Source organism: Aegilops tauschii, chromosome 3 (assembly GCF_002575655.3).
Source record: "Aegilops tauschii subsp. strangulata cultivar AL8/78 chromosome 3, Aet v6.0, whole genome shotgun sequence".
Classification (NCBI taxonomy): domain Eukaryota; kingdom Viridiplantae; phylum Streptophyta; class Magnoliopsida; order Poales; family Poaceae; genus Aegilops; species Aegilops tauschii.
The window spans coordinates 610,247,717-610,272,832 of NC_053037.3; the positions used below are offsets into that span (position 1 = coordinate 610,247,717).

Here is a 25,116-nt window from a genome sequence, read left to right on the forward strand (position 1 = left end):
AGCATCTGTTGCACCGCCCTAGACGCCGGCACCTCCCCTCACCCATGTGCCCGCCGTGACCTGCTGCGCCTGCGCCACCAGATCTGCACCCCAATCGGGGTGCTCGCTTCCTGCGTCCTCCATGCCGATGGAGGTGATGGAGAGGATGCGGTTGGGGAGAGGGAGACGACGAGGTGGGAGAGGAGAGGGAGACGATGCGGCGGGGGGAAATGGTGGGCGATGCGGCCGGAGGTGGTTCCCCTCCTCATTTATAAGATGGCACAGTTTTGGCAACTTCCCATGACATGTGGTGCCCCATGCGCAGGCGGTTGCACGCGAAAATGAATCGCCCGGCCATATACGAATACGACTATACGAATAGCAGACGAACTAATCGGGCCGTACGGGCCCCGCAGGGCTCCTCGACGGCTATACACACGGGCAAAAAAGACGACCGTGCCCCTCGTTTCGAACCATTTTTGGTTAATCCTGGCCGTCCTTGTGTTTCTCCCCCTCGCGTTCAGCCCAAGGAGGAGCACCGGAGCAGAAGCGCGGTACAATACAGCCGATTAAATCAGGTAGAATTCATTTTTATTTGCCTACATCACTACATATATGCCATAATTAATTTTCAGTCACAAAATTAATAAATACTACTCCCTCCTTCCCATAATGTAAGAGCGTTTTTGACACTACACTAGTGTAAAAAATGCTCTTATATTGTGGGGTAGAGGGAGTATTATTCTTATAGATGTACAGTACCACATGTTTCTATGGAAAATGTATAACGTTGCAGAGTTTCTGAGCCATACGGTCTAGACGTGTTTGCATCATTAATCATTGCCATATCTCTTCAAGATAAACTAATGCACCCTTGTAAGGTCCTACGAATATAGAAAAAAGCACATTTTATTTAACAAAAAATATTCCTATGACTCATGAGAATTACTGAAATATAGTCTGGTGCGTCCCGGTGTAGCACTCCTGCGGCCTTGGACGGCTTCGGTAAGAGAAGCCGACAGAACATGCAACACCACCCCCCCCCCCCCCCCCCCTCCCCAAATAGCGAATTGCCGAGATTGCACATTTCTACAAGTTCGCCATTAGTCCAGTAGCATCACCAAAACAGCGCCAGAAGCTCTTTCGTAGACAGCAATTCGCTCTCTTTTGGTTTGAGGAAAGGCACTGCATCATCTACTTATAGCGGCATGCGATGACGCACACCCCATCTATCCAGCGGTTCAAACACACCAGCAGCCTCTGCCTTGTCCACCATCGTAAGAACATCCATGATCCGAATGAACAAGAGGGCAAGAGGGGATCTCCCTACCTCAACCTGTGCGCGTACCAGATACGATGCCCCGGTTTACCATTCATCAACATCTCCGAACTTGCCGTGGTAAGAAGCAGAGAAACCCAAGAACACCATCTTGGCCCAAAACACCTTTTCTTTAAGACTTACATCAATAGAGGCTACAAGATGGAACAAAAATCTCGCACGATATCCAATTTAAGGAATATGGGAGGGACCTTGCGACAATGAAAGGTTTTCAACTATTGATCGATCAGTAGGAAATTATCTGGATTGATTGCCCACGGATGAATGCGCTTCGATTCACCATAATGAGCATATTCAACATAGAAGTCACCTGCAACGCAAGCGCCTTGGCGTAGATCTTAGCTAAAACATGAATCAGGCTAATGGGCCGCATGACTCACGCTGTCTGGTCATAGATGGCTGAGTTTTGACACGGATCTTCATAAAACTCCACTTAGCCTCTACACTGTGCGTCAGAGTCTTGGTTTTCGGTTTCTGTTTTTTTTGGCCCAGGCCAAGATTGCTGAATTTCAATCACTTAAAAAACATTCAACAAAATCTCAAACGAAATCGCAAAATCAAGATTTAGACTTTGAAGGAAATTTGATCAAAATTTGGCCACAATTGAAATTTGACCAAATTTCTGGCTAGGGTGAAATGTACTTTTTCGCCCCAAGCAGAGATGGCCGAAATTTGGCTGAAATTGGATTTTTTGGGCATGTGCATTGAGTGGACAATCGCCTACGGCGAAGTCTGAGTCATTTGCTCAAGATTTTGAATGGCGATGATGCCTCTAGGGGTGGAGTGATGACACGCCTGCATGCTGTCTTGGTGAGGCCCTCTTTGGAGGGGTGTGCATGTGGTATCTGTTTCGCTCGGTTTTCACTAATAACCGGGCAATCTGGTCTTCGCTCGATTCTCTCTAATTAACCAAGCAACTCTTTTCTTATTAATGATGAATGCAAAAATCCTGCCATTGCAAAGAAAAACATTAACCCGTACTAATAAATGATACGTCGTACTAACTGGTAACACATCCCTACTTGAAAGGGACAAGGCTGGAGCAAGATATACTAACACAGTAGAATGATAGTTTTTACTCGTAAGTCACAATACACCACAAATATAAGCCGGAAGGAAGACTCCAGCAAAATAAAACTACTGGTTTCACGGCCATCCATTCATCTCAACCACCACGAAGACGTAGACACAAATGAAGGGTGCACTCCTTCGTAACCTTGTAGTCCGCCAAGGTGCCGCTCCCGAGCTGCCTGCCAGCAAAGATGAGGTGTTGCTTCTTTGGGAAAGGGGCGTAGTTCAACTCATAGATGGTGTCCAAGCTCTCCACCTCGAGAGTGATGGTCTTCCCAGTCAGCACCTTCACGAAGATCTGGATCATGTCTCCTCTCGGAATACACGGGTGGAGGACAAGGAGTATTGTGGACTCCTTGCAGATGTTGTGGTCTGCCAAGGTGCGGCTCACGTTCTCTAGACGCTTGCCATCGTAGATGAGGCACTGCTGATCTACGGGGAAGCCCTCGAGGCAATAGATCTTGGCCTTCACGCCGTCAATAGTGTCTAGGATGTCAACATCAAGGTTGTTGATGATCCTACCCATCAGTGTCTCCATCACGTAGATCTGTGTCTTCTCTTCAAGGTCAAGAGTGGAGTCCTGCTGGATGTTGTAATCAGAAAATGTACTGTCATCCTCTAGCTGCACCCCACTGAAGATGAGGTGATACCGCTTCTGGATCTGCTCCTTGACAGAACGGAAGGTATCTGATGGGTGAACCCAAATCCGGATCGTTCTTCCGGTGGGGTTCTTGACAAAGATGTTCATTGTTCTAGATGAGCTAAAACCAAAAACCGGCAGTCGTTAGACACTTATATATTTAGACTCAATAAAATACCCCATTGTCACCAGGGTATCCGCATGCAAGACATACATCAAGTGATCTCAAATCCAATATTCAATCCAACATAACGAAACCTTAAAAGGCAAGACTCAATTCATCACAACAAAGATAGAAAGGAAAAAACACCATATGCAAACTATACTGACAAAGCTCATGATACATCAAGATCGTGACAAATCAAGAACACGAGAGAGAGAGAGACCGAACACATAGCTACTAGTAAATACCCTCAGCTTCGAGGATTAACTACTCACACATCATCATGAGAACGGTGGAGAAGTTGGTGGTGATGGTGATGGAGGAGATGTCCTCGGAGACGTCCCGTCGCCACCGGATGAGAGGGGGAAGGGCCCCCTCCTTCTTCTTCCTTGGCCCTTCGGGGAGAGAGGAGGCTCCCCCCTAGATTGGATCCATATGTTGTCTTCTGTTTCTCGCGACTATTTTCGGACCCCTTCACCATTTCTTATATTCCCGGAGATCCGTAACTCCGATTGGGCTGAAATTTTTAGGGGATTTTCATGCAGAAAATATATTTCTTGTAGCAAAAGAAGGCTCCAACCGACCTACGAGATGCTCAACAAGGCAAAGGGGTGCGGCCAGGGGGCAGGCCGCGCCCTGTTTCCTTGTGGAGCCCTCAGGCACCATTTTGCGTTGATTCTTGTTCCAAAAAATCACATATATTCCCAAAACATATTCGTAAAATTTTATCGCCATTTGGACTTCGTTTGGTATCGATTTTCCTCAAAACAAAAAACATGCAAAAACAGAACTGACGCTGGGCACTGGATCAATAAGTTAGTCCATAAAAATCATATGAAAGGGTATTAAAACCATATAAAATTATTGTAAACATGGCATTAATATTTCATAAATTATAGATACGGTAGAGACACTACTAGGAAAAAGGCTATAGCTAATATGGACATTAATGGCGCACCAAGTATGTGGTGCGCCACTGTTATATAGCAGTGGCGCACCATATATAGGTACGCCATTAGTGTCCATATCACTAATGGCGCACCACACACACGGTGCGCCACTACTAACATTTTTTTTATTTTTTTTCCAAAACTAGTAATGGCGCACCAGGGTAGTAATGGCGCACCACACCCTCTGTGCGCCACTACTAACAAATTTTTTTTACTTTTTTTTCAAAACTAGTAATGGCGCACCAGAACAACGGTGCGCCACTACTAACAATTATTTTTTTATTTTTTTCCAAAACTAGTAATGGCGCACCACACACCAGGTGCGCCATTAGTAACCAGGGTTACTAATGGCGCACTCTTAGGTGGTGCGCCATTAGTAACCAGGTCTCCTCTAGATATTTTGGACAACCATCTACCACACTCACTTTCCCCACTTCATTCTCTCCACCTCCTCCTCCAAGCTTGGTCTCGGCTGCCTCCTCCTCCTCACCTCATTTGCACCATAGATTCACCCAAATTAAGTGGTTAAATTCCTTTTTTTTTGATAGGTAAGTAAGGGGAAAACTTTCTTTATGTTCTAGATCTACTTTTTTCTCCCTCCAACAACGTGCACACTTTTTATGGCCTATATCTACGTATGTTTGTGGTGTTGCATATGTTTGTGTTTGCGGGTACCGGTATTTGAAATGCGATAGTTGCCAATATTTTGCCGGAATGTTGATTCATTTCCGTTTTGGCGAGAATTTGGCACTATGCATTCTTTTTGGTCCTATTTTTAGGCAAAGTCATGCCAAGTTTTTTTTTGGTTCTAAAATATCGTTTTGCTCTACCCCGCAGGCGACCATGGTCCGCACGATGACCGAAGGCATCGTGAATAGGTTTTTGAGCTCCGTGAAGGCCGAGATGCTTCAAAAGAACGAGACGGAGATAAGATGTCCGTGTCGAAGATGCAAGCTGAGGAGCCTTATGGACCCGGATTCCAGACAGGTGCGGGACCACCTGCTCGTGCGTGGTTTCATGGATGGCTATCGGTGGCAAGGTGATGAAGATGATTATGAAGTCGTCCATGGGGGCCAGGCAAGAAATAAGGAAGGGCAGCAAGACAACCACGGCGAGGGCGGGCGAGAAGACAAAGACTCTCCAGGACATGATCACGAAGTAGATGCAGTACACAGTCATCATGTAGAAGATGCCGGACATGATGATGAGGAAGATCAAGACGAAGGGCATGATCATGAAGATGAAGATGGCGGAGCAGACGACGATGGACCATCGATGGGCTGGGTGCAGGACCCTCATATTCAAGAGCTGCTTCTCAAGCAGACGGATAACGCAAGAGCTGCCGCCCGAGAGAAAGCCAAGCTGGATCAACTGGAGATAGACGCGGTTACTCTATTGTATGAAGGATGCAGGCCCGAGGATACCCGCCTGAAAGTAACGCTCATTGCTCTGGAGATGAAGGTAAAACACAAAATGACAGACGCATGCTTCGACGAGAACATGTCATTCTGGCACGAACGTCTTCCCAAGGGGAACAAGTGCCCGACCAGTTTTGAGGAGGCGAAGAAAATCATGTGTCCTCTGGATTTACGGCACGTGAAATACCATGTGTGCGTGAACAATTGCATCATTTATCGGGACGAGCACGCGGAGTCTACCATATGTCCGGTGTGCGGCGTCACTCGATACAAGAAGAGGAAGAAAGCTCCTCGAAAAGTTGTGTGGTACTTTCTGATCACTCCTCGCCTGCAGCGGTATTTCGTGGACCCTAAGGTAGCAAAGCTCCTGCGTTGGCAAGCGGATAGGGAGGAGAAGAAGCGAGAAGATGACGGAAATGATCCGGAGACAAATAAAAAAGACAAGATGCCGAGTCACCCTAAGGATGCGAGCCAGTGGCAAACGTTGAACTTCGAACACCCAGAATTTGGGACGATCCAAGGAACATCGTGCTGGGCGCGAGCACTGATGGAGTCAATCCGTTTGGCAGCCAGAGAAGCACACATAGAACCTGGCCTGTGTTTGTGTGGATGTACAACCTTCCCCCCTGGTTGTGCATGAAGAGGAAGTACATTTACATGAGTATGCTAATTGAAGGGCCGAAACAACCAGGGAATGACATCAATCTATATCTGGGGCTGCTGAAAGAGGAGCTAGACACGTTGTGGAAAACGTCAGCCAATACGTGGGACGCCACAGAGAAAGAATATTTCCCTATGAGAGCCGCACTGCTCACGACGGTGCACGACTATCTCGGTTACGGATATGTCGCGGGGCAGCTGGTCCACGGATTTTCTTGATGCGTCAGGTGCATGGATGACACAACGTATCGCCAGCTAGATAGAGATCCCGGGTCTTCTAAAACCGTGTTCATGGGACATCGAAGGTGGCTTCGCGACGATGACTCATGGAGAAAACGCAAGGATCTGTTCGATGGTGAAACCGAACCCCGAAGACGCCCGCGTACGAGGAGCGGCGAGGAAATAGACGAGCTGTTGAAAAATTGGAAAGAGTGCCCACCGCCGGGAAAGAAGCGAAAGGCGCCAGAGCCGCTGCTGAAGGTATGGAAAACGAGGTCTATTTTCTGGGACTTGTCGTACTGGAAGATCCTCCGTGTGCCTCACAGCCTTGATGTCATGCATATCACGAAGAACGTGTGCGAGAGTCTGCTTGGTACCCTGCTCAACATGCCAGAGAGGACCAAAGATGGGCCAAAAGTAAGGGCAGACTTGAAATCAATGGGCATCAGGGAGGAGCTTCACGCTAATGATGATGAGGCGAAGGACACGGAAAGTCGTCGCAGAGGCAAAAAGGCCAAGAAGACCGGAAATGACTGCCCTCCCACGTGCTTCACTCTAAGTCAGGAGGAGATCGAGCAGTTTTTCCCCTGCCTCGTAGGAGTAAAACTTCCTTACGGTTACGCGGGGAAGATAAGCAAATACCTAGACTCAGCGAAGCAGAAGTTCAGCGGGATGAAGTCTCACGACTGTCACGTGCTGATGACGCAGATACTCCCAGTTGCAATCCGTGGGATCATGGATGCGCACGTCCGTGAAACGCTATTTGGCCTATACAACTTTTTCGACGTCATCTCTCGGAAGTCGGTTGGCGTGAGGCAACTCAGAAGGCTACAGGAAGAGATCTTGGTGATACTATGCGAGCTTGAGATGTACTTCCCACCCGCATTCTTCGACGTTATGGTGCATCTGCTGGTCCATATCGTGGAGGATATCATCCAACTCGGGCCGACGTACCTGCACAGCATGATGCCGTTCGAAAGGATGAATGGTGTCATCAAAGGATACGTTCGCAACATGTCACGTCCAGAGGGAAGCATGGTCAAGGGCTTTCTGACCGAAGAGTGCATCTCCTACTACACGAATTATCTAGGCATCGAGAACCCCACTGGTCTGCCCGTCAACAGGCACCTCGGCAGGCTCGCTGGATGGGGTCACCGCGAGGGTCGCCGCAAAATGCATGTCGACTTCAAGGGTCGACTCGCCGACTTTGAAAGAGCAAACCTAGTCGCACTACAACACATAGACGTGGTCGATCCTTTGGTGGTAGAGCACAAACCTTTATTGAGAAGACGTACAATGAAAGAGGCCAACAGAGGACGGACGGAGATATAATCAAAGATCACAACTCATGTTTCACGCGTTGGTTCAAGGAGAAGCTTCTGTCGTACCCTTTACATGAGGATTCTTCCGCAGAAGAAAAACTCATATTCGCCTTGTCACAGGGTGCCGAGCACAACCTGATGACCTATGAGGCGTACAATATCAACGGCTACACATTCTACACCGAGGAAAAGGACATGAAGAGCGATGATTATCAGAACTCCGGGGTAACAATGGAATCCTACACCGGTAACGACAAGGACAGATACTACGGAAGGATCGAGGAGGTCTGGGAGCTGAGCTACGCTGGAGAGAAGGTCCCGATATTCCGTGTCAGATGGGCCAAGAGCGTCCTAAAAGAACACCGGTATTTCACCACCATGGTTATACCCGAAGCCAAATCCAAGACCGCGGGCGCAAACGTCACCGCGAAAAATGAGCCATGGGTACTGGCTTCCCAAGTGGACCAATGCTTCTTCATTACCGACCCGTCAAAGCCCAGTCGTGTTGTCGTGAGGAGAGGCAAAAGGAAGATCATCGGAATGGATGGAGTCGCCAATGAGCAAGACTTCGACAAGTACGGCGACCCGAAGATGGAACATGACGACGACGATGAAGTACCATACACCACAAGAAGAAGCAGGACCACCCTACCTAAAGGACGTCCGTTCAAGAGAAGAACTCCATTTGCGAAAAAGAAGGGCAAGAAGATTGTGAAAACATAGCTAGCTAAGATCGATTGTATTTAAATTGTAGTCTTCATTTCTTGATTGTATTTCGACATATGGAAATGACATTTCTTCTGTTCTAGTCCTCATGAATATTTATTTATGTTTATTCTGGTATACCAATTTTTATTTATGTTTATTCTGGTATTGAATTTCTAACTCACAGAAAGTATTGAATTTATTAATATTTTTTGAACTCATTAATATTTTTAAATTTCATGAGCACTTTTTGAATTCATGAATATTTTTTCAAATTTGATGATATTTTTTCATATTTATAAATGTTTTACCAATTCACAAATGAATGCAACTAAAAATCCAAAAAAAAAGTTACTAATGGCGCACCAGGAGAAGGTGCGCCATTGCTATCAAGGTACTTATGGCGCATTTTTATTTAGGTTTATTCTGGTATTGAATTTCTAACTCACAAAAAGTATTGAATTTGTTAATATTTTTTGAACTCATGAATATTTTTAAATTTCATGGACATTTTTTGAATTCATGATTTTTTTCAAATTTGATGATATTTTTTCATATTCATAAATGTTTTGCAACGCAAGTATTTGAAAATTAGTAATAACTACTTATATCGTAACATTTTCAAATTTATGGTCATTTTCTAAAAAATTATTCCATGCAACTAAAAATCCAAAAAAATAGTAATGGCGCACCAGGAGAAGGTGCGCCATTGCTATCGCAGTGTTTATGGCGCACCCCTAGAAGGTGCGCCATTGCTAACCCTCCCCCACTAAAATCCCCAATCCCCGATCCCCAATCTCACATCTCTCTCAGCCCCGACCCACTGCGCCGCCGCACCTACGTGCGCCGCCGCCCTCGCCCGTGGGACGCGTCGGCTCCCAATCCGCGCCCAGCCGCCTCCCTATCCTCATCCTCCCCTTCCTCCCCCTCCGAACCCACCCCGCTCTCGCCGGAGCAGCGCCGCAGGGCCGACACCAACCTTGCCCTCGCCCGCGCGCGCCGCAACCTCCGCCTCGCCGAGTCCGGAGCTGCTCGTGGAGGAGACGTGGCTGGAGGCGCTCTCCGGGGAGCTGCTCAAGCACTACGCGCTCGACCTCTGCCGCTTCGTCGCCCAGGAGCGCCTGCACGCCAAGGTGCCCGCCTACCCGCCGCCCCACCTCGTCTTCCACGCGCTCCACAACAGGAAATTCGCCGCCATCCTGCAGCAAACGAAGCCTGCAAACGCCCCGCTGGTATAGGCAATTAAAATCCTTGCTGTTTTCATGCTGTTCTTAGCTCTGTACTTTCCAGTTGTGCAAATTTTAGGACTTGTTGGGTGAATTTAGATGCTGGGAAGTGGATCCTGAATGCACTCTGCGTTTGCTGTCAGTTAGATATATTCAGATTTGTGCACACAAATGTGCAATCGCGTATGGTTTGAATTACTACACCTGAATCTGCAGATTTGCACATGGTACTACAAATCTTCAGAGATTTGAGCATGCCTAATCTTGTACTATATGGTATATCATCACAACATTACAAAACTGATATGCAGCATATACAAGCTTATATGCAGGAGCGTTGCATATGTTCAGAAGAGCGAAAGTTGGGTTTGAAACCCTGCCGTGTAGCTTATACACTAGACTTGGCAGTCTTTTTAATCTCAAACAAGTAGAAACTTGATCAACAACTGCTTACAAGTTCTAACCTTTGCATAAAAAGGTATATTTATTAATTCAAGCTGAGAACTGAGAAGAAACAGAGGCCTGGTGCATCTAATTAGTGATACTGGATTTTTTAGTTCTTCGAAAATCCGGCCTTGAAACAATTGGGTTAGCTGGGTCATCTTCCACTTGAAAGGCTGGAATGATATCAATGTAGGTTCAATTGGGTTAGCTGTAGATTTTCCATCTTTTGCATCCGTGCCCTGTGTCACCTTGCTTTTATTTCACTCAGATTTTTTGTTAGAATGCTTTTAGTTCACTCAGATTTTCCATCTGCTTTTAGTACCCAAATACCAAGTCACTCAAGTCTACGAATCCTGCACTTGTTCACCTGCTGCTTCACTGTGAAGAAATATGCGACAGTTTCACTAATTCAACTTCAGTCTGAGGATCATGTTGCTTACTTACATGAAAATTCAGCTATTTGGTCTAACTGTGGCCTAGAGTTTCTTTTTGTTAGAATGCTGCCTGCTGTATGGAGTACTGAAAGAAAATTGAAACATGGATAGCTAGCATAATTTGGAAGTGCCGTATGCAGGAACAGAAACTGTTGCTTCTGTTCTCCATATTCATACTATGCTAGGATAACTGATTTGGTGCTGCTTTGTTTCTGTGATCACATTGTGGTGCCTGGCACATTTGCCCCATCACTTCGTTACCCCTTTCTCCTGAAATGTTGATTAATTTCCGTTTCGGTTGAGAATGGGGCACTCCTAGGTCAAGAAAATTAGCAAAGGTCATGCCCAATTTTTTTGACCTAGAAGGTGCCCGATTCTCAACCGAAACAAAAATTAATCAACATTTATAGTTTGACCTAGAAGATGCCCAATTTGTTAACTCTAGTAGTGTACTCCTGTTAATATTGCAAACATAACTGAAAGTTTTGAGACTAATAATGCATTACAGTAGAATCAGCCGATATTTTTGTATTTATTTTAGATCACATACACAAAATAACCTACCAGCAATACAAATCTAGTGTCAGAAACATGTGATACATACATCCATTTTGATAAGCTAAAACTAGTAAGAGCAGCAGGGCAAAAAATAAATGTATGTATGATATAGGGGTGCTACTGCTACTGCTTTGAGTTGCTACCGCTATATCCTCCATCCCGTCCCACCGGAGCAAGCAAACCTACAAGCTGCTCCTCATGTTTTCCCCTCTACTAGTAGACTGGAACTTCCACCGGAGAAAATCCATCGATTGAGGCGGACAACTTGTTGTAGATGAGGAAGGGCATTTGAGGCCCCATCGAGTCTATGAAGATGTGATGGGTCCTGATATATTGACTTGTGGATTTATTTTTTCCTAGACTGCATTTAAGAAATAACTCTAGTAGCCTTTTTTCCTATTTAGAGCGAACATGGCCGACAACGATGAGGCCTGCGGTTCGGGCAAGCAATTCTGGGAGCTGTCCCAGGAGATGGAGGAAGAACCTCACCGCTATGAGGACGCCGCGGAAGACACCGATCCCGACTACACAACCCCTAGTGGCGTCGGGGATGACACCACTGATGGTGCCGCCGAGGATGCCACCACTGATGATGGCAGCGCACGCACAGATGGCAGCCAACCGAAGAGGCAACGGAAGGACCGGCGCCTGAACGTGCTCAGCACCGTCAAGGAGGAATTTACTAAAGTGTCCTCAAGTGGGCATCCAACGGCGCCCAAAGAATTAGTCAGTGGGTACTCGGGACAACTCAGGTGCATTCTCCGGAGCACTGTCTCGATCAACACCAAGAACCTAAGGCATCGTGACCGAGGGAATTTGCGCAACCTCCTCTTCACGAAGCTGCACGAACGATACAAGTTCCCCGGTGACTTCGCAAACACACGCCTCTCAGGGAATAAAGTGAACAGTGCCGCGCTCACGAAGATGAGCACGGCCCTGGCTACTTGGAGAGCCGCGGTGAAGAGAAGGATTCTAAGAGGTGATAGTTATGAGAAGATCAAGGAGACAAATCCTTCGATCAGCGAAGCTGACTACCTGGAGTTCAAGATCAAGTGCGAGTCCCCGGGGTCCGCGGAATCAAGTCAGTGGGGGAAAGATATGCGGGACTTGAACTTAGGGGTCCACAAACTCGGTCCCGGCGGTTATAGAGTGGCGGAACCTATATGGGACAAGGAGGACGCAGAGCATGCCGAGCAAGGCCTACCGCCCCTCTTGGGATAAATACCGTGACAAGCAGACCAGGAACTATGTCAGGGCCCGGTACAAGGTGGACCCGGTAACAAAGGAGCTTACCACGGATCCGAAGACCAAGGCGCTTGAGCTTGTTCTGGTAAGGAATACACCCCCGCGGAATTAGCTCAATATGGTTGCATTCTAATTAATGAAGCCAAATTTCAAAATGGTTCACGTTCCTTCCGCAGGACACTGAAAGCAGTAGCACGGGGTCGTCTCAGAGCTCCCCTTGGGACACCACTTTAAATAGGGCGTTGAACGTAATGAAACACAAGGATAAGTTCCGTAAGCCGTCGTCAGCTGGTCGTGTGGCCGGCAAAGGCTTGTCCACGAAATGGTCGGAATACTATACCGCTAGGCAAAAGGAGAGAAAGACCAGCTCGAAAAGCCAGGAGCGTGAGGTTCAAGAACTCAAGGCAAAAGTGGCGCGGATTCCGGAGATAGTCCAAGAGCAAGTGCAAGACCAACTGGGAGCGACGATCACCGCCATTGTGCCTACCTTGATTGAGGGGCTGCAGGCGTGGATTGCGGGCGGCCAACAGGGGCCGCCCCCGATTCCCAGCTTCACGGGCAGCAACTCGCACAACGCGCCGGCGGCGGCATTGGTGTCTCCGGCGGAGACGGCATTGGTGTCTCCGGCGTCGGCGCCGACATTGGAGCTTAATGCACCCGGGTGTGGGAAGAATACGCCGGCCGGCACCTCGGCAGCAAGCGGCCCCTCCGTCACTTGCACGCCCGCCGTTGGCGGTGCCTCGACATTACCCGAGCTCGATGCCATCACGGTAACTAAGCCTCTCGGCCGATGACTTCATCTCCTTGCCTTTGACTGGGCATCCCTGACGCCCTACATGTTTTCGCAGGGCGCCGCCGACGTTCCATGCACTCTCCTGCACTTCGTGGGCGGCGAGTTGATCGATGTCGCCAAGGCCAGAATCGGTCAACCGGGCAACCGCGTGTTCCACGGTAATCCGATGCCACCCACCGTGTATAGGGTTCAACTGGTTCGGGTGCTGCGGGGCTGCGACGACTTGTTACCTCCGTTTTGACCCCATGGGGCCGACGAAGATGATGTGATGACCCTCAGGGCCTGCTTAAGCTGGCCCCTGCTTTGGCCGAAGAGACAGATTCGTTTGGGGGTGGGGGACACCACCCCACAGACAACACCGCCAGTCGTGCCGGCGCCAAGCCATGGCCAGACCGCCGCAACGCTACCGCCGTCAGCTGATCCGGCATGCATATGGCACAGGATCCGGATGACGACGACGGTACATTTACCAACATCGATAAGTACTTCAACAAACATGGGTACGGTGACGAATTCTTGGGGCCTCCTTCTCAAGAACCCAACCCTGCAAAAGACGATCGCGATCTAGCTGGTACCTCGGAGAAACCCAATTGCAACAGGCGTCGTCTGGCGTTCAGTTCTCAAGAGACACCTCCAGCTGCCGCCTTCACCGAGCCTCAGATAGCCGAGGTGCGAAATATTATCAGCCCCAACACACTCAAGAAGGTGGTCTCTGAACAGAACTCGATCCCATTACAGCAGAAGAAGCAGAAGGGACGGAAAAGAAAAAAAAAACAAGGGTGCGAGCCAGCCGGCACCGAGTACGATCCGTGCTCAGGACCGGCCACCTTCACCTAAGGATATCTCGAGGAGGGTGCATGTGGCGGGTAGGCCGATGCTACCGACTAATCTGCCCAATGCTGCAACCGGTGCTATGCGGAGTCTGCATGACAGTGTTCTTTATTTGGAGAAGCGGCGTCTCTCTGAGAATGATGTGGCATACCCGGTTTTTGTGGCCAAGGTGCCAGAGGGCAAGGGCTTTGTCGATAGCACCATCGGGGGTATGATCGTCCTGCGGTTTGATGACATCTTCGCTATGTTTAACCTTCATCCGCTGCACTACACCATCACTCGGCTATTTTCGCTCAGTATGGAGATGCGGGTCATTAGAGACAAGACCCCGGACATCGTGATAGTCGACCCCTTCTACATGCCTGCCAAGATCTTGGGCAGCGCTGGGGACCGGCAAGTCGCGAGTTCATACCTCGAAGGCGTCATTCTGGCAAACCCAGATAAGGATAACTTCCCCGTGCCTTACTTTCCCAAGTAAGTCATCCCCTCATCGCCCCGTAACATATGATTTCTTAGATTTCGATCTTTTTTTTAACATTATGTGTTTTGTGCAGTGACACACATTGCACACTCATCCTCTTAAGCCCGAAATATTCCATGGCCACGTATTTCGACTCGGACCGTCAGTCGAAGAAAGACTACACAAATATCAAGAAAGTTCTTGATGATGCTCTCCCCGGCTACGCCAAATCTGGAGGCACCTTCAGGAGGCCAATTTGTAGGTACGGCAAGCACGTGTTCACCCACGTAACGACGTTCCCCTGCGTCAAGCAGCCGCCTGGCGGTCAGAAGGATGCCTACTACGCCCTCCATCACATGCGGGCGATCGTACGGGACCATAATCACCTTCTGCTACCAACTAATCTCAAAGATTGGGCCGCACGCTTGTCGGCAATCCAGGACGCGGACATCAGACAAAAATTCTTTCGCATCCAGTCGGAGTTTGCGGAAATCATCCATCAAGATGTCCTTCGTACCTCGGGGCAGTTCTACCTCAGATATCAACCGTCCAACAGTGAAATAGAAACAACGCTACAAATGCAGGCTGACAACGATCATGATTTCATGACCATCACGAAAGACGGCGGCTTCATCCACGCTCCGGTCCCTGAGTCGAGTCGAAAGTAATGATGCTATGTAGTTCTGAAATATCGATTAGCTCATGTTGTAATTAAACTTTAATGAACTTGTATGTCTCTTTAGTTTGGACAGTCGTTCAACTTATATGTAATCGATGCTATTTATTAGTAGGACCATGAATCGTGCTATTAATTTATTGCTTTTCTCTTCCGATCCTTTTGTTGAATACTTATATATTGTTTATGTATTGTCTGTGAATTGCTACTAACGTTTTGTTTCTCTAGTGCATAGAGATGCCATTGTATGTCGTGTACAAGGGTAAGGTTCCCGGAGTCTACGACAACTGGGAGGAGTGTCGGAGACAGGTTCACCGTTTCAGCGGTAACAGCTACAAAGGGTACACCCCTAGGGCTGAGGCGGAAGCTAGATACACGCGCTATCTAGCCGGAGAGAGGAGGGAGTGGAGGAGGAACCGGATGAAGACCAGTTTCATCGCGATGATTCTCACCGTGACCGCAGCTCTCTTCTATGTGATGGTAGTTTAGATGATCGATATCGACTTGTAATGTGAAGACAAACTCGCTATTCGCGGTCTCGAGACTTGTAATGTTCTAACTTTGTTCGGTATTTTGAATTCGGAGACTAATATGATGAATTGTATTCAGAGACTAATCTTCTATTGTATTCGATAAATCTGTTGTTTATATTATGTGCTGTAATGTATTTTATAACCTGTGCAAATATCAGAAAAGCAAAAAAAATTTCCTAATATTCATAGTAGTGGCGCACCATATTGCACTTTAGTGGCGCACAGAAATAAACACACCAGTGGCGCATTATCTAAAAGTGTGCCATTAGTAACCCAGAGCACAAGGTAAATATGGCCCCCCGGGAGGCATAGTAATGGCGCACTGTTGGACATAGTAATGGCGCACTACCATCTGCGCCACTATTATCTGGTATACTAATGGCGCAATAGGGGTGCGCCATTAGTATTTGTTACTAGTGGCGTGGTAATAGTGGTGCACTTATAGTGCGCCACTTATGGTAAAAATAGATGCGCCACTAACAGGCCTTTTTCTAGTAGTGAGACGTATCACCCACCGTGAGATATATCATCTATGCATCACCGTGGGTGATGCCATGTTATCAACATCATTATTATTATTATTATTATTATTATTTAGGAAATGGTTGCCACGGATATGGTTACTTCCACGGAAAATTAATAAATGATAGTCTTAACTTTTTAGAATACTTTCCCCAAACCTCTTCAGTTTCTAAGCGAAGGGCATCACAATTTTTCTATAACTCTCTCATTTTTTACCACACACCCTATGGGCATGCCATGTGATCGTGGCAAGTTTCATCTTTTCTAGAATCCATTTACACCTTTTCAAAAATAAAAGTTGTAAAAAATAAAAATAGAAGGGTTTGTGGAATCGCACGTCCTCAAGGGGTTCGGGGCACCTCTTTATATATCACCAAAGTTTAATAAAAGTATAGGGCATTTAAAGTATGTTAAAATCCTAAACGTATACAACATGAATTCTAACACCCTTCCTCAATCCGAACCGGTGTAAAGAAGGTTGAGATAGCGTCTACAGACTTCAAACAAGGAAAGTGGCAGCGGCTTAGTAAGATGTCAGGATGTTGATCTTTAGACGAGATGAACTCAATCTGTAGTAGCTTTTGTGCAACACGTTCCCTCACAAAATGGAAATCAACTTCAATATGCTTCATCCGTGCATGGAAGACATGATTAAATGAGAGATAAGTGGCTCCAATATTGTCACACGAGAGAACCAGAGGCATGTTTTGAGGAACACCCAACTCTCGCAGCTGGAACTGTACCCAAACGAGATCGGCAGTGGCATTAGTGTCAGCCTTGTACTCAACTTCTTTATTACTCCAAGAGACAGTGGGTTGCTTCTGAGAATTCTAGGCGGTCAAATTCGAACCAAAAAACACAACATATCCCTCGTGGATCGCCTACCATTAGGTCTCCCCGCCCAGTCTGCATCAGAGAAAGCAGTCAATAATATAGAAGATGCAGGCCGAAGATGTTGACAAACGAGACTGTGAGACAAAGATAACGCATGTGTTTAATTGCAGACCAGTGGGTATCACGAGGTGCATGAAGATACTGGTAGGCATGGTTAACTGCAAATGAAATATCTGGTCAAGTGGTGGTGAGGTATTGCAGTCCACGAACAATACTGCGATACTCAGTAGCATCAGCAGCAGCAAGAAGCACATCAGCATCAATTGTTAGCTTCTCAGTCACATACCTGGGTGTAGAGACAGGCTTACAGTTCAGCATCCCAGCACGTCGAAGGAGATCTAGAGAATATTTTTTGAGTGATAGATTGACCATCAACTGTATGTGTAACCTCTAGACACAAAAAATAGTGAAGCGGATCAAGATCCTTCACAACAAAGCCATGTGGAAGATTTACTAGCTATTGGTCGGCCCTAGGAAGTGAAAAACGGATGAGAATAAATTGTCGGCATAAACCAATAGATACATACTGACCTCATGGCACTGGAGAAGAAACAAATACGTGTTTGTGGTAGATGGAAAAAACCATGTGACCGAAGAGCTGAACCAAGACGAGCCTGCCAGGAACGGGAAGCCTGTTAGAGACCATAAATTGCCTTGATCAGCCGACAAAGATGATGAGCCGATCAGGATCAATAAAACAAGGAGGTTGCCGCATGTAAACCTCTTCCTCTAAGACACCATGAAGAAATGCATTCCGAACATCCAACTGGTGAACACACCAACCAAGAGTAACTGCCAACATAAGAAGAAGACAAATGGTGGTAGGCTTGATAGCTAGACTGAAAGTGTCTTCGCAATCAAGACCATAGCGTTGCTTAAAACCTTTGGAAACCATATGAGCATTATAGTGCTCAACAAATCTATCAGCATGTTTCTTGACTTTAAAGACGTATTTAGAGTTAATCACATTGACTCCTGAGATAGGAGGAACAAGTGCTCAACTCTCATTTTTCTGCACCACAAAAAATTCTTGTTCCATGGAAGCTTTCTAGTGAGGTATCCGCATTGCTGTCTAAAAATGAGTCGGCTCTGATGTTGGATCAGAAATTTTATGGTCCATGATTTGGCGGCCATCCTGGGTAAAGAAAAAGTGGCTGGTGGCCATATGATTGTCGATATAAAACGTGCCGATGGGGCTGGCCCTTCTACCAACCGCTGCTCCAGGGAAGACGGATCTGACGAGGAAAGATCCAGCGATGACGGTGTGGATTGGGACGTGCTCGAGGCCGAAGAAGATTAGTTAGTTAAGTTTAGTATGTTAGAAGTAGTTATATGTTCTTCGAATCGAGTATCTTGAATCAAGTAGTTCAAACTTATGTTATGCAGTGCATTATGTATTACTTTTGTTTCAAAATGTGTTTGAATCGAGTGGCTTCAATTCGGTGATTGAAATGAAGTTTTGTGCAAACTAGTTCCAGAGAGTTACATTTAAGAGTGTCACTTTACACAAATGAGATGGTCTAACTTCTAATGACATGATTTAAATCTAAACCATCACTATTTTCTTTTTCAGTGGAGACAACAATTATTCAAGTTCTTTCAGTGAAATGGCACAAGAGGGCAACAAGGTCACTGACTATGAGCGAAAAAGTGTGTAGCAGAAGCGAACAGCTGAACGGAACAACTACATATGTGTGAACATACAATCACTATTGGTGCTAGTAGTGGATGAACTACTCGGTTGTATTTGTGTAAGTGTAAACTTTATAGTGAAGAGGATAAAAATTCGAGTGCTCTCCACTAGGAACAAGTATAGCACACAACAACCATCTACATGTTCGACAGTCTAATATATACTGTACATATGTATTTGGTTATATATGAATGAAATAAATGGAAATATAACTTTTCTAATTCAGAAATAATTAGCACTAGGGTTGACAGAATTAGAGACGCCGCACATTCATAATTGGGCAACGCTAGCAATCAGACTACTGATAGCTGCCTCCCATCAGACTAGTGCTGCATCGTTGGATTGAAGTCTCCTGGAACGTCTGATTAGAGAAGTGGGCCTAGGTGGTTTGCATGTGGCGCACTAATTATAATTTGTTTCCGTCAATTACTCCCTACCACTAACTGCCTTCTTAATGCTTCCTCCTTGCTACCAAATCTGTACTAGGGGAAACGATGCATCTAGCGAACCGGGTGCATCTATTGGTCAGTTTCCATGATGGGAAGCACCATGCATGTTCTATTAACACTTAAAGCATACCAATTCATTTTGCTTCTACCGGCTAGAACATTTGCTTCCATAACAATCGGAGATTGTTTCAATTTAGTGTGATTTGCATCCAACATGACAAATTATTTGCATTGTCTAAGGACAATTTATTTTCCAACTTTACAATTACATGCTTCCATCAAACCTCTTTGCACCATTGTTACGGACTCTTTTAGACCAATTAAACTGGGAGTCGTCTTCCAAAGAATTTGGTATCTGCATCCTAATAAATAGTAATTTGCTTCCAAAGAATTTGGAATTTGCATCCAAAAAAACCAACATTTTCTCCCATATAAATTGGAATTTGCATCCAGATAAATGAGCATGTTCTTCCATCGAATTTGTAATCTGAATTCAAATAAACCAGAATTTTCTTTCGTACAAGAAAAATGAAGTCTTTATTCCAGATATATAGTTTTGTTTCATTATGATACTCTTTTCATAGACTAGTGAATTGCTTCCATAGAAATATAGTTTTGTTTCATTACAAAGAATAGGAAAAATATCACTTCAAATAACATGGGGAATGTTTCCACAGTGATGAACACGTGTCTCCGTTAAATATAGGATTTGCTTCTGCGTGGTTGGAAGCATCACCCCATCTATCACGATGACACGAATTGCGAGGACCCTGTCACTTACAACGTTGCCACGTGGACATCCGTGCTACTTCTTGCTAACTTCTTATGTGCTTCCTGCAATTGGAGTACACTATCATGCACCGAAGTTAGCAAAATCTAATGAACAGATCCAAGGGAGATGGAGAAGAACTATAGAACTACAGTGCTGCAAACAATGGAAATATCCCTCGCAGGGTCGATTTGGCAAACTACCCTATTACCCGGAGACGTGCTGCTTCTTCTTACTAACTTCCTATGTGCTTCCTGCAATTGAAGTACATGATCATACGTCGGAGTTAGCAAAATCCGATGAACAAATCCAAGAGAGAGGGAGAAGAACTCCACAACTATAATGCTTCGAACAATCGTATAGAACTCCCGGTGTGGTGGTGGTTCATTCTTGGTTGTGAGAATCACATGCCTATAACCTGGAGGAAGACCTAGAGCTTTGTCAATCATATTCTGTAGCAGCTGTGGTTGGATGAAAATATGCTATATACAAGATACATACAAGATATGTTATACACAGAGTTCAAATTGAAGCATAGAACTCAAGCAAAATGAAAAATATTTGGCCAACAAGGGAGGGATATTTTGACTCACCAACATATAGATTGATCTGTATTATCATTTTAAGCATTTGGAAGCAAAAAAAAATAAAGTTTAGAAGCATCTGCACAGTGAGGACTATGCAAAATCAAATCAAGTGACGAACCAAGGAAGAGATGGATCGAACCCTACCAGGGGGCTGGGATTCGCACGCAGCTTCTTTGCCGAGCCGATGTGGTGCACCAACGAGGTAGGAGCGATGGTGAAGGGGCAGGGCCAGCCGGGGGAGATCAGGGCCAGCACGGTGCTTCTTTGCCGAGCAGGTCACGCGGTATGTATTGAGATTACGGATCAGCGGAGAAGGGATAAGAGGCTGCACTGGCGAGGTGGAGTAGTTGTAGCCATCACGAGCTTTTGGTGCAGACGAGGGTTGTGGTGGATGCATCCGTCGCCATGAGCGAGCTTGGCGAGCTCGGGGATAAGCTCGCCCGTGGAATTCGAGATGGGGTGGGGTGGGTGGATTTGGCAGGCGAGATTTACTCGCCCTTGATATGGCAAGGTCGTTGGGACGATACAATCAGGCGAAATTTACTCCGGCTGCTAAAATTGTGGGGTAATTGATGGCATGGGAGATTCGCGTACAAATATGAAGCGTGAGATTAGAATAGAATCAACGACGCCAGACGCGTCTGACGAAAGCTTTATATCAGACTTCTGATAGAAAGTGTTTCCCTTCATAATTAATAGCAACGTCCATCAGATTAGTCACCGGTAGTACCTTACACATTATTGTCGTCCCGGGCCAACACCACTGTCAACCATGCAGTGCGGCGTTGGCCATCCATGCAGTGAGGCTTGTCATTGGCGTTATACTTACTGTTCAGAAAATCGGCCGATTCAATGATTTATCATTTGATTTATCTCAGTAGGTAGGTGACCGATAATATTATGCCATATCATCACCGTGCCCCCGTCCTACAGGTTTTTGGCCCATGTACTCATTCATGGCCGTGTCGGTGATTTTGCCCAGTTTTCCATGCCACACGCGCGTCCAGTTCCGTCCCCGATGGGCATCGGGCACTTTTTTGCTCATGTCCCCGTCCTACCCGTTTTTGGCCCGTGTACTCGTTCGTAGACGAGTCGGTGGCTCATCCATGGGTTTCCCCTTTTTTTCCATGGAGCGCGTCAAGTTCCGTCCCCGACGGGCGTCGGGCACTTTTTTGCCTGTGTCCCCGTCCTACCCGTTTTTGGCCTGCGTACTCATCCGTGGACGAGTCAATGGCTTGTCGGTGGGTTTGCCCTGTTTTCCATGGCGCCCGTCCAGTTCCGTCCCCGACGAGCGTCAGACACTTTATTGCCCGTGTCCCTGTCCTACCCATTTTTGGCCTGTGTTACTCGTCAATGGACGAGTCGGTGGTTCTGTGGTGGTTTTGCTTTGTTGACCATGGTGCGCGTCCAGTTCCATCCCCAGCGGACGTCGGACACTTTTTTGCCCGTGTCCACGGCTTGATCTTCTTCTGCCCCTCGTTAGAGTGAGTCTACTTAGTGAACTGACAGGACACGGAGATCTATTGAACAATATGCAGGAGCCGTGAACCGCGCACAAGGTCCTTCTTAAACTAGAAACAAGTGAAATAATTGTTGTGGGTCACCTTGGCTGTATTCAGTAGTTAGTAGGGTAAGTTGTCTGCTTGATATCTCTCTTACCTGTAAGGAAACCAATCACAAATCCTCAAACTGACGTGCCCTTTCAATCGGGATTATAATGGGTCCGGTTTCGTAACACCATCCAATCGTGTTGGTAAGGTGGGTTCCTCATACCCACTGTTGGGAAAAAAGCTTGTCATAGCAGTTCAAACCTCTAATCGGGAAATGGGAGTTCTAACCAGTCCTAACCTCAAAGAAAACAAGAAATAGGTCTTTTCTAATCACGTAATATGAGAACAAGATGCAAGGGAGAAGGATTAGAGAAAGGTACTCAAAAGAAAAGGGGCGGATTTTTTCTCGCTTTTGGCGTAGGAGGCCTTTCTTTGGGAGGGCCGCGCGACGGGCTATTAGCTTAGTGGTAGAGCGCGGCCCTAATAATTGCGTTGTGCCTTGGGTCGATTTATCGGGAAATCCCTATTTGACGCGCTTTGCGTCAAAATGTCGTTGTTTCGCATAGGAGATCGAGCGGTCGTTAGGATTGGGCCGGCCTGTCTCAATGTTTCCGGTTTTGGGAACCTTCTAGAGGTTCTCAGCCAGCTTTCTACGGTTTTGGGAAACTTCTAGTAGGTTCCTGAGCTGTCATTTTTTTCTCTTCTATTTTTTCCTTTTTGTTTTCCTGTTCTTTTTCTTTTCTCTCCTTTTTTCGATTTTGTATGAACAGTTTATTTTCTTTTCTTTCCTGATTTAATTTCTTTATTTTTCAATTTGCATTTTATTTTTTTACCTTTTTCACAAAATTTCTAGAAAATTACAAAATGTTCGCATTGTTACAAATATTATTGGAAATTTCATAAAATATTTCTGTTTTTCAAAAAAAAATCAGAAATTTGGAAAAATGGTTAGTAGTATGAAAAATGCTCATACGTTCAGACTTTTTGTTTGCTTCTTTTCAAAAAATAATTGAAAATTAATAAAACATATAGAATTTTCAAGTTTTGAAAATGTTTCCATTTTTATTTATTAAAAAAATTCGCATTTCCAAAAAATATTTGGGACTTTCAAATTGTTCTTTACTTCAAATTTTGTTCTCTAATTTCAGAAAATGTTGAGGAATTTGAACTTTTTTTCATTCCCATGTTAAATTGTTGGTCTCGATTTTATGGAATAATATCTAAATTAAAAATGTTACGTATTTTTATTTTTTTTGTTCCGATATTCAAATTTGTTCTTGATATCAAAATTTTGTTCTCTAAATTCATAAAATATTCGGTATTTTAATAAAATAAACTCATGTTCAAATTTTGTTCTTCATTTGAAAATTTTGTTCTCTAAATTCAAAAAATGTTTGTGATTTCAATTTTTTGTTCAAAATTAAAATGTATTCATAATTTTGAAAATTTGGTCGCGTTTGTCAAGGATTGTTCGGAAGTACAAACTTTTGCTCCATTTTTTTGGAAATCTGTTCGTGATTGTTTTCAAGTGTTATGTTTTGCGGCTGCCTTTAGGTCTTGAGTATCGTGTTGTACTTCTGACAGTATATCTCGAAAGGCCCTTTGGCTAGCAGCACTCGCACAAACTCCTGTTTTTCACGTTCGTCATTTTTCACCTCACACCGTGTGGGCCGGCCCAGTTAGCGCCCCCCCCCCCCCCCCCCCCCCCTCTGCGTCGGGTTCCTATATGACGCAAAATGCATCGTATAGGAGGTCCGCTGCCAAACGATTTATCGGGAACATACTGATAAATCGGGTCTATTCCTAACACTATGTGTGTTTTGTTTGCAGATCTTGTTATGTAATACAGTATGTACAGTTGTCCTTTTTTCTGTCATTGTACAAGGATTCAAAGGAAAGGAATCAAGGTAATACTTCTGTCCAATATTATTTTTTGTTGAAAATAGCATATTTTAGTGTTGAAAACCTGAGATTTGTAAAAAAAAGGCCAAATAATAGTCAACTGATAAAATCGATTAATCGTCTGATTTCCGATTAATCATTTAATCCCCAGCCGATTGAGATATAATGATAAGTGATATCCTCAACGTTGTATACTACCAATATAGGGTCTCCGCACTATTGTAACAGATAACACATCCGTACTTGAAAACAACAAGATTGGAGCAACATATACTAATAGTAATAGAATTATAGTTTTTTACTCATAAGTCACAACACACCGCTAATGTCAGCTGGATGGAAGACTCCAGCAAAAATAAAACTAGTGGTTGGACGGCCATCCATGCATCTCAACCACCACGAAGGTGTAGACTCAAATGAAGGGTGCAATGCTTTGTAATCTTGGAGTCCGCCAAGGTGCGCCCTCCCTCCAGCTGCCTGCCAGCAAAGATGAGGCGTTGCACATTCGGGAAAGGGGCGTGGTTCCTCTCATAGATCTTCACCTTGACACTATCGACGGTGTCCGAGCTCCCAACCTGGAGAGTGATGGTCTTCCCAGTTAGCCCCTTCACGAAGATCTGCATCATGTGTCCTCTCGGAATACATGGGAGGAGGACAAGGAGTATCGTGGACTCCATGCATATGTTGTGGTCTGCCAAGGTGCGGTTCCCGTTCTCTAGACGCTTGCCGGCGAAGAGGAGGCACTGCTGATCTACAGGAAAGCCCTTGAGGCGATAGATCTTGGCCTTCACGCCGTCGATAGTGTCTAGGCTGTTGAAGTCAAGGTCGATGGTGATCAGCGTCTCCATCACGTGGATCTGCATCTTCTCTTCAAGGTCAAGAGTGGAGTCCTCCTGGATGTTGTAATCGGCCAATCTACAGTTATCCTGTAGCTGCACCCCATTGAAGATGAGGCGATACCGGTTGTGGATGTTCTCCATGACGGAACACACGGTGTCTGATGGGTGAACCCAGACCCGGAACGTTGTTCCGGTGGGGTTATTGACAAAGATGTTCATTGTTCTGGATGAGCAAAAACCGAACA

General features: G+C 45.7%; 1 protein-coding gene across 1 annotated transcript; it reads right to left on the minus strand.

Moving 5' to 3' along the window:
* Nucleotides 1–1,916: 1,916 nt before the first annotated feature.
* LOC109763149 (polyubiquitin-like) lies at nucleotides 1,917–25,116 on the minus strand. Its single transcript, XM_020322005.4, has 2 exons — nucleotides 24,426–25,116; nucleotides 1,917–3,138 (listed from the first exon to the last, which is right to left on the minus strand). Exons 1-2 carry the CDS (start codon nucleotides 25,088–25,090, stop codon nucleotides 2,484–2,486), a joined length of 1,320 nt encoding a protein of 439 aa, XP_020177594.4. The 5' UTR covers nucleotides 25,091–25,116; the 3' UTR covers nucleotides 1,917–2,483.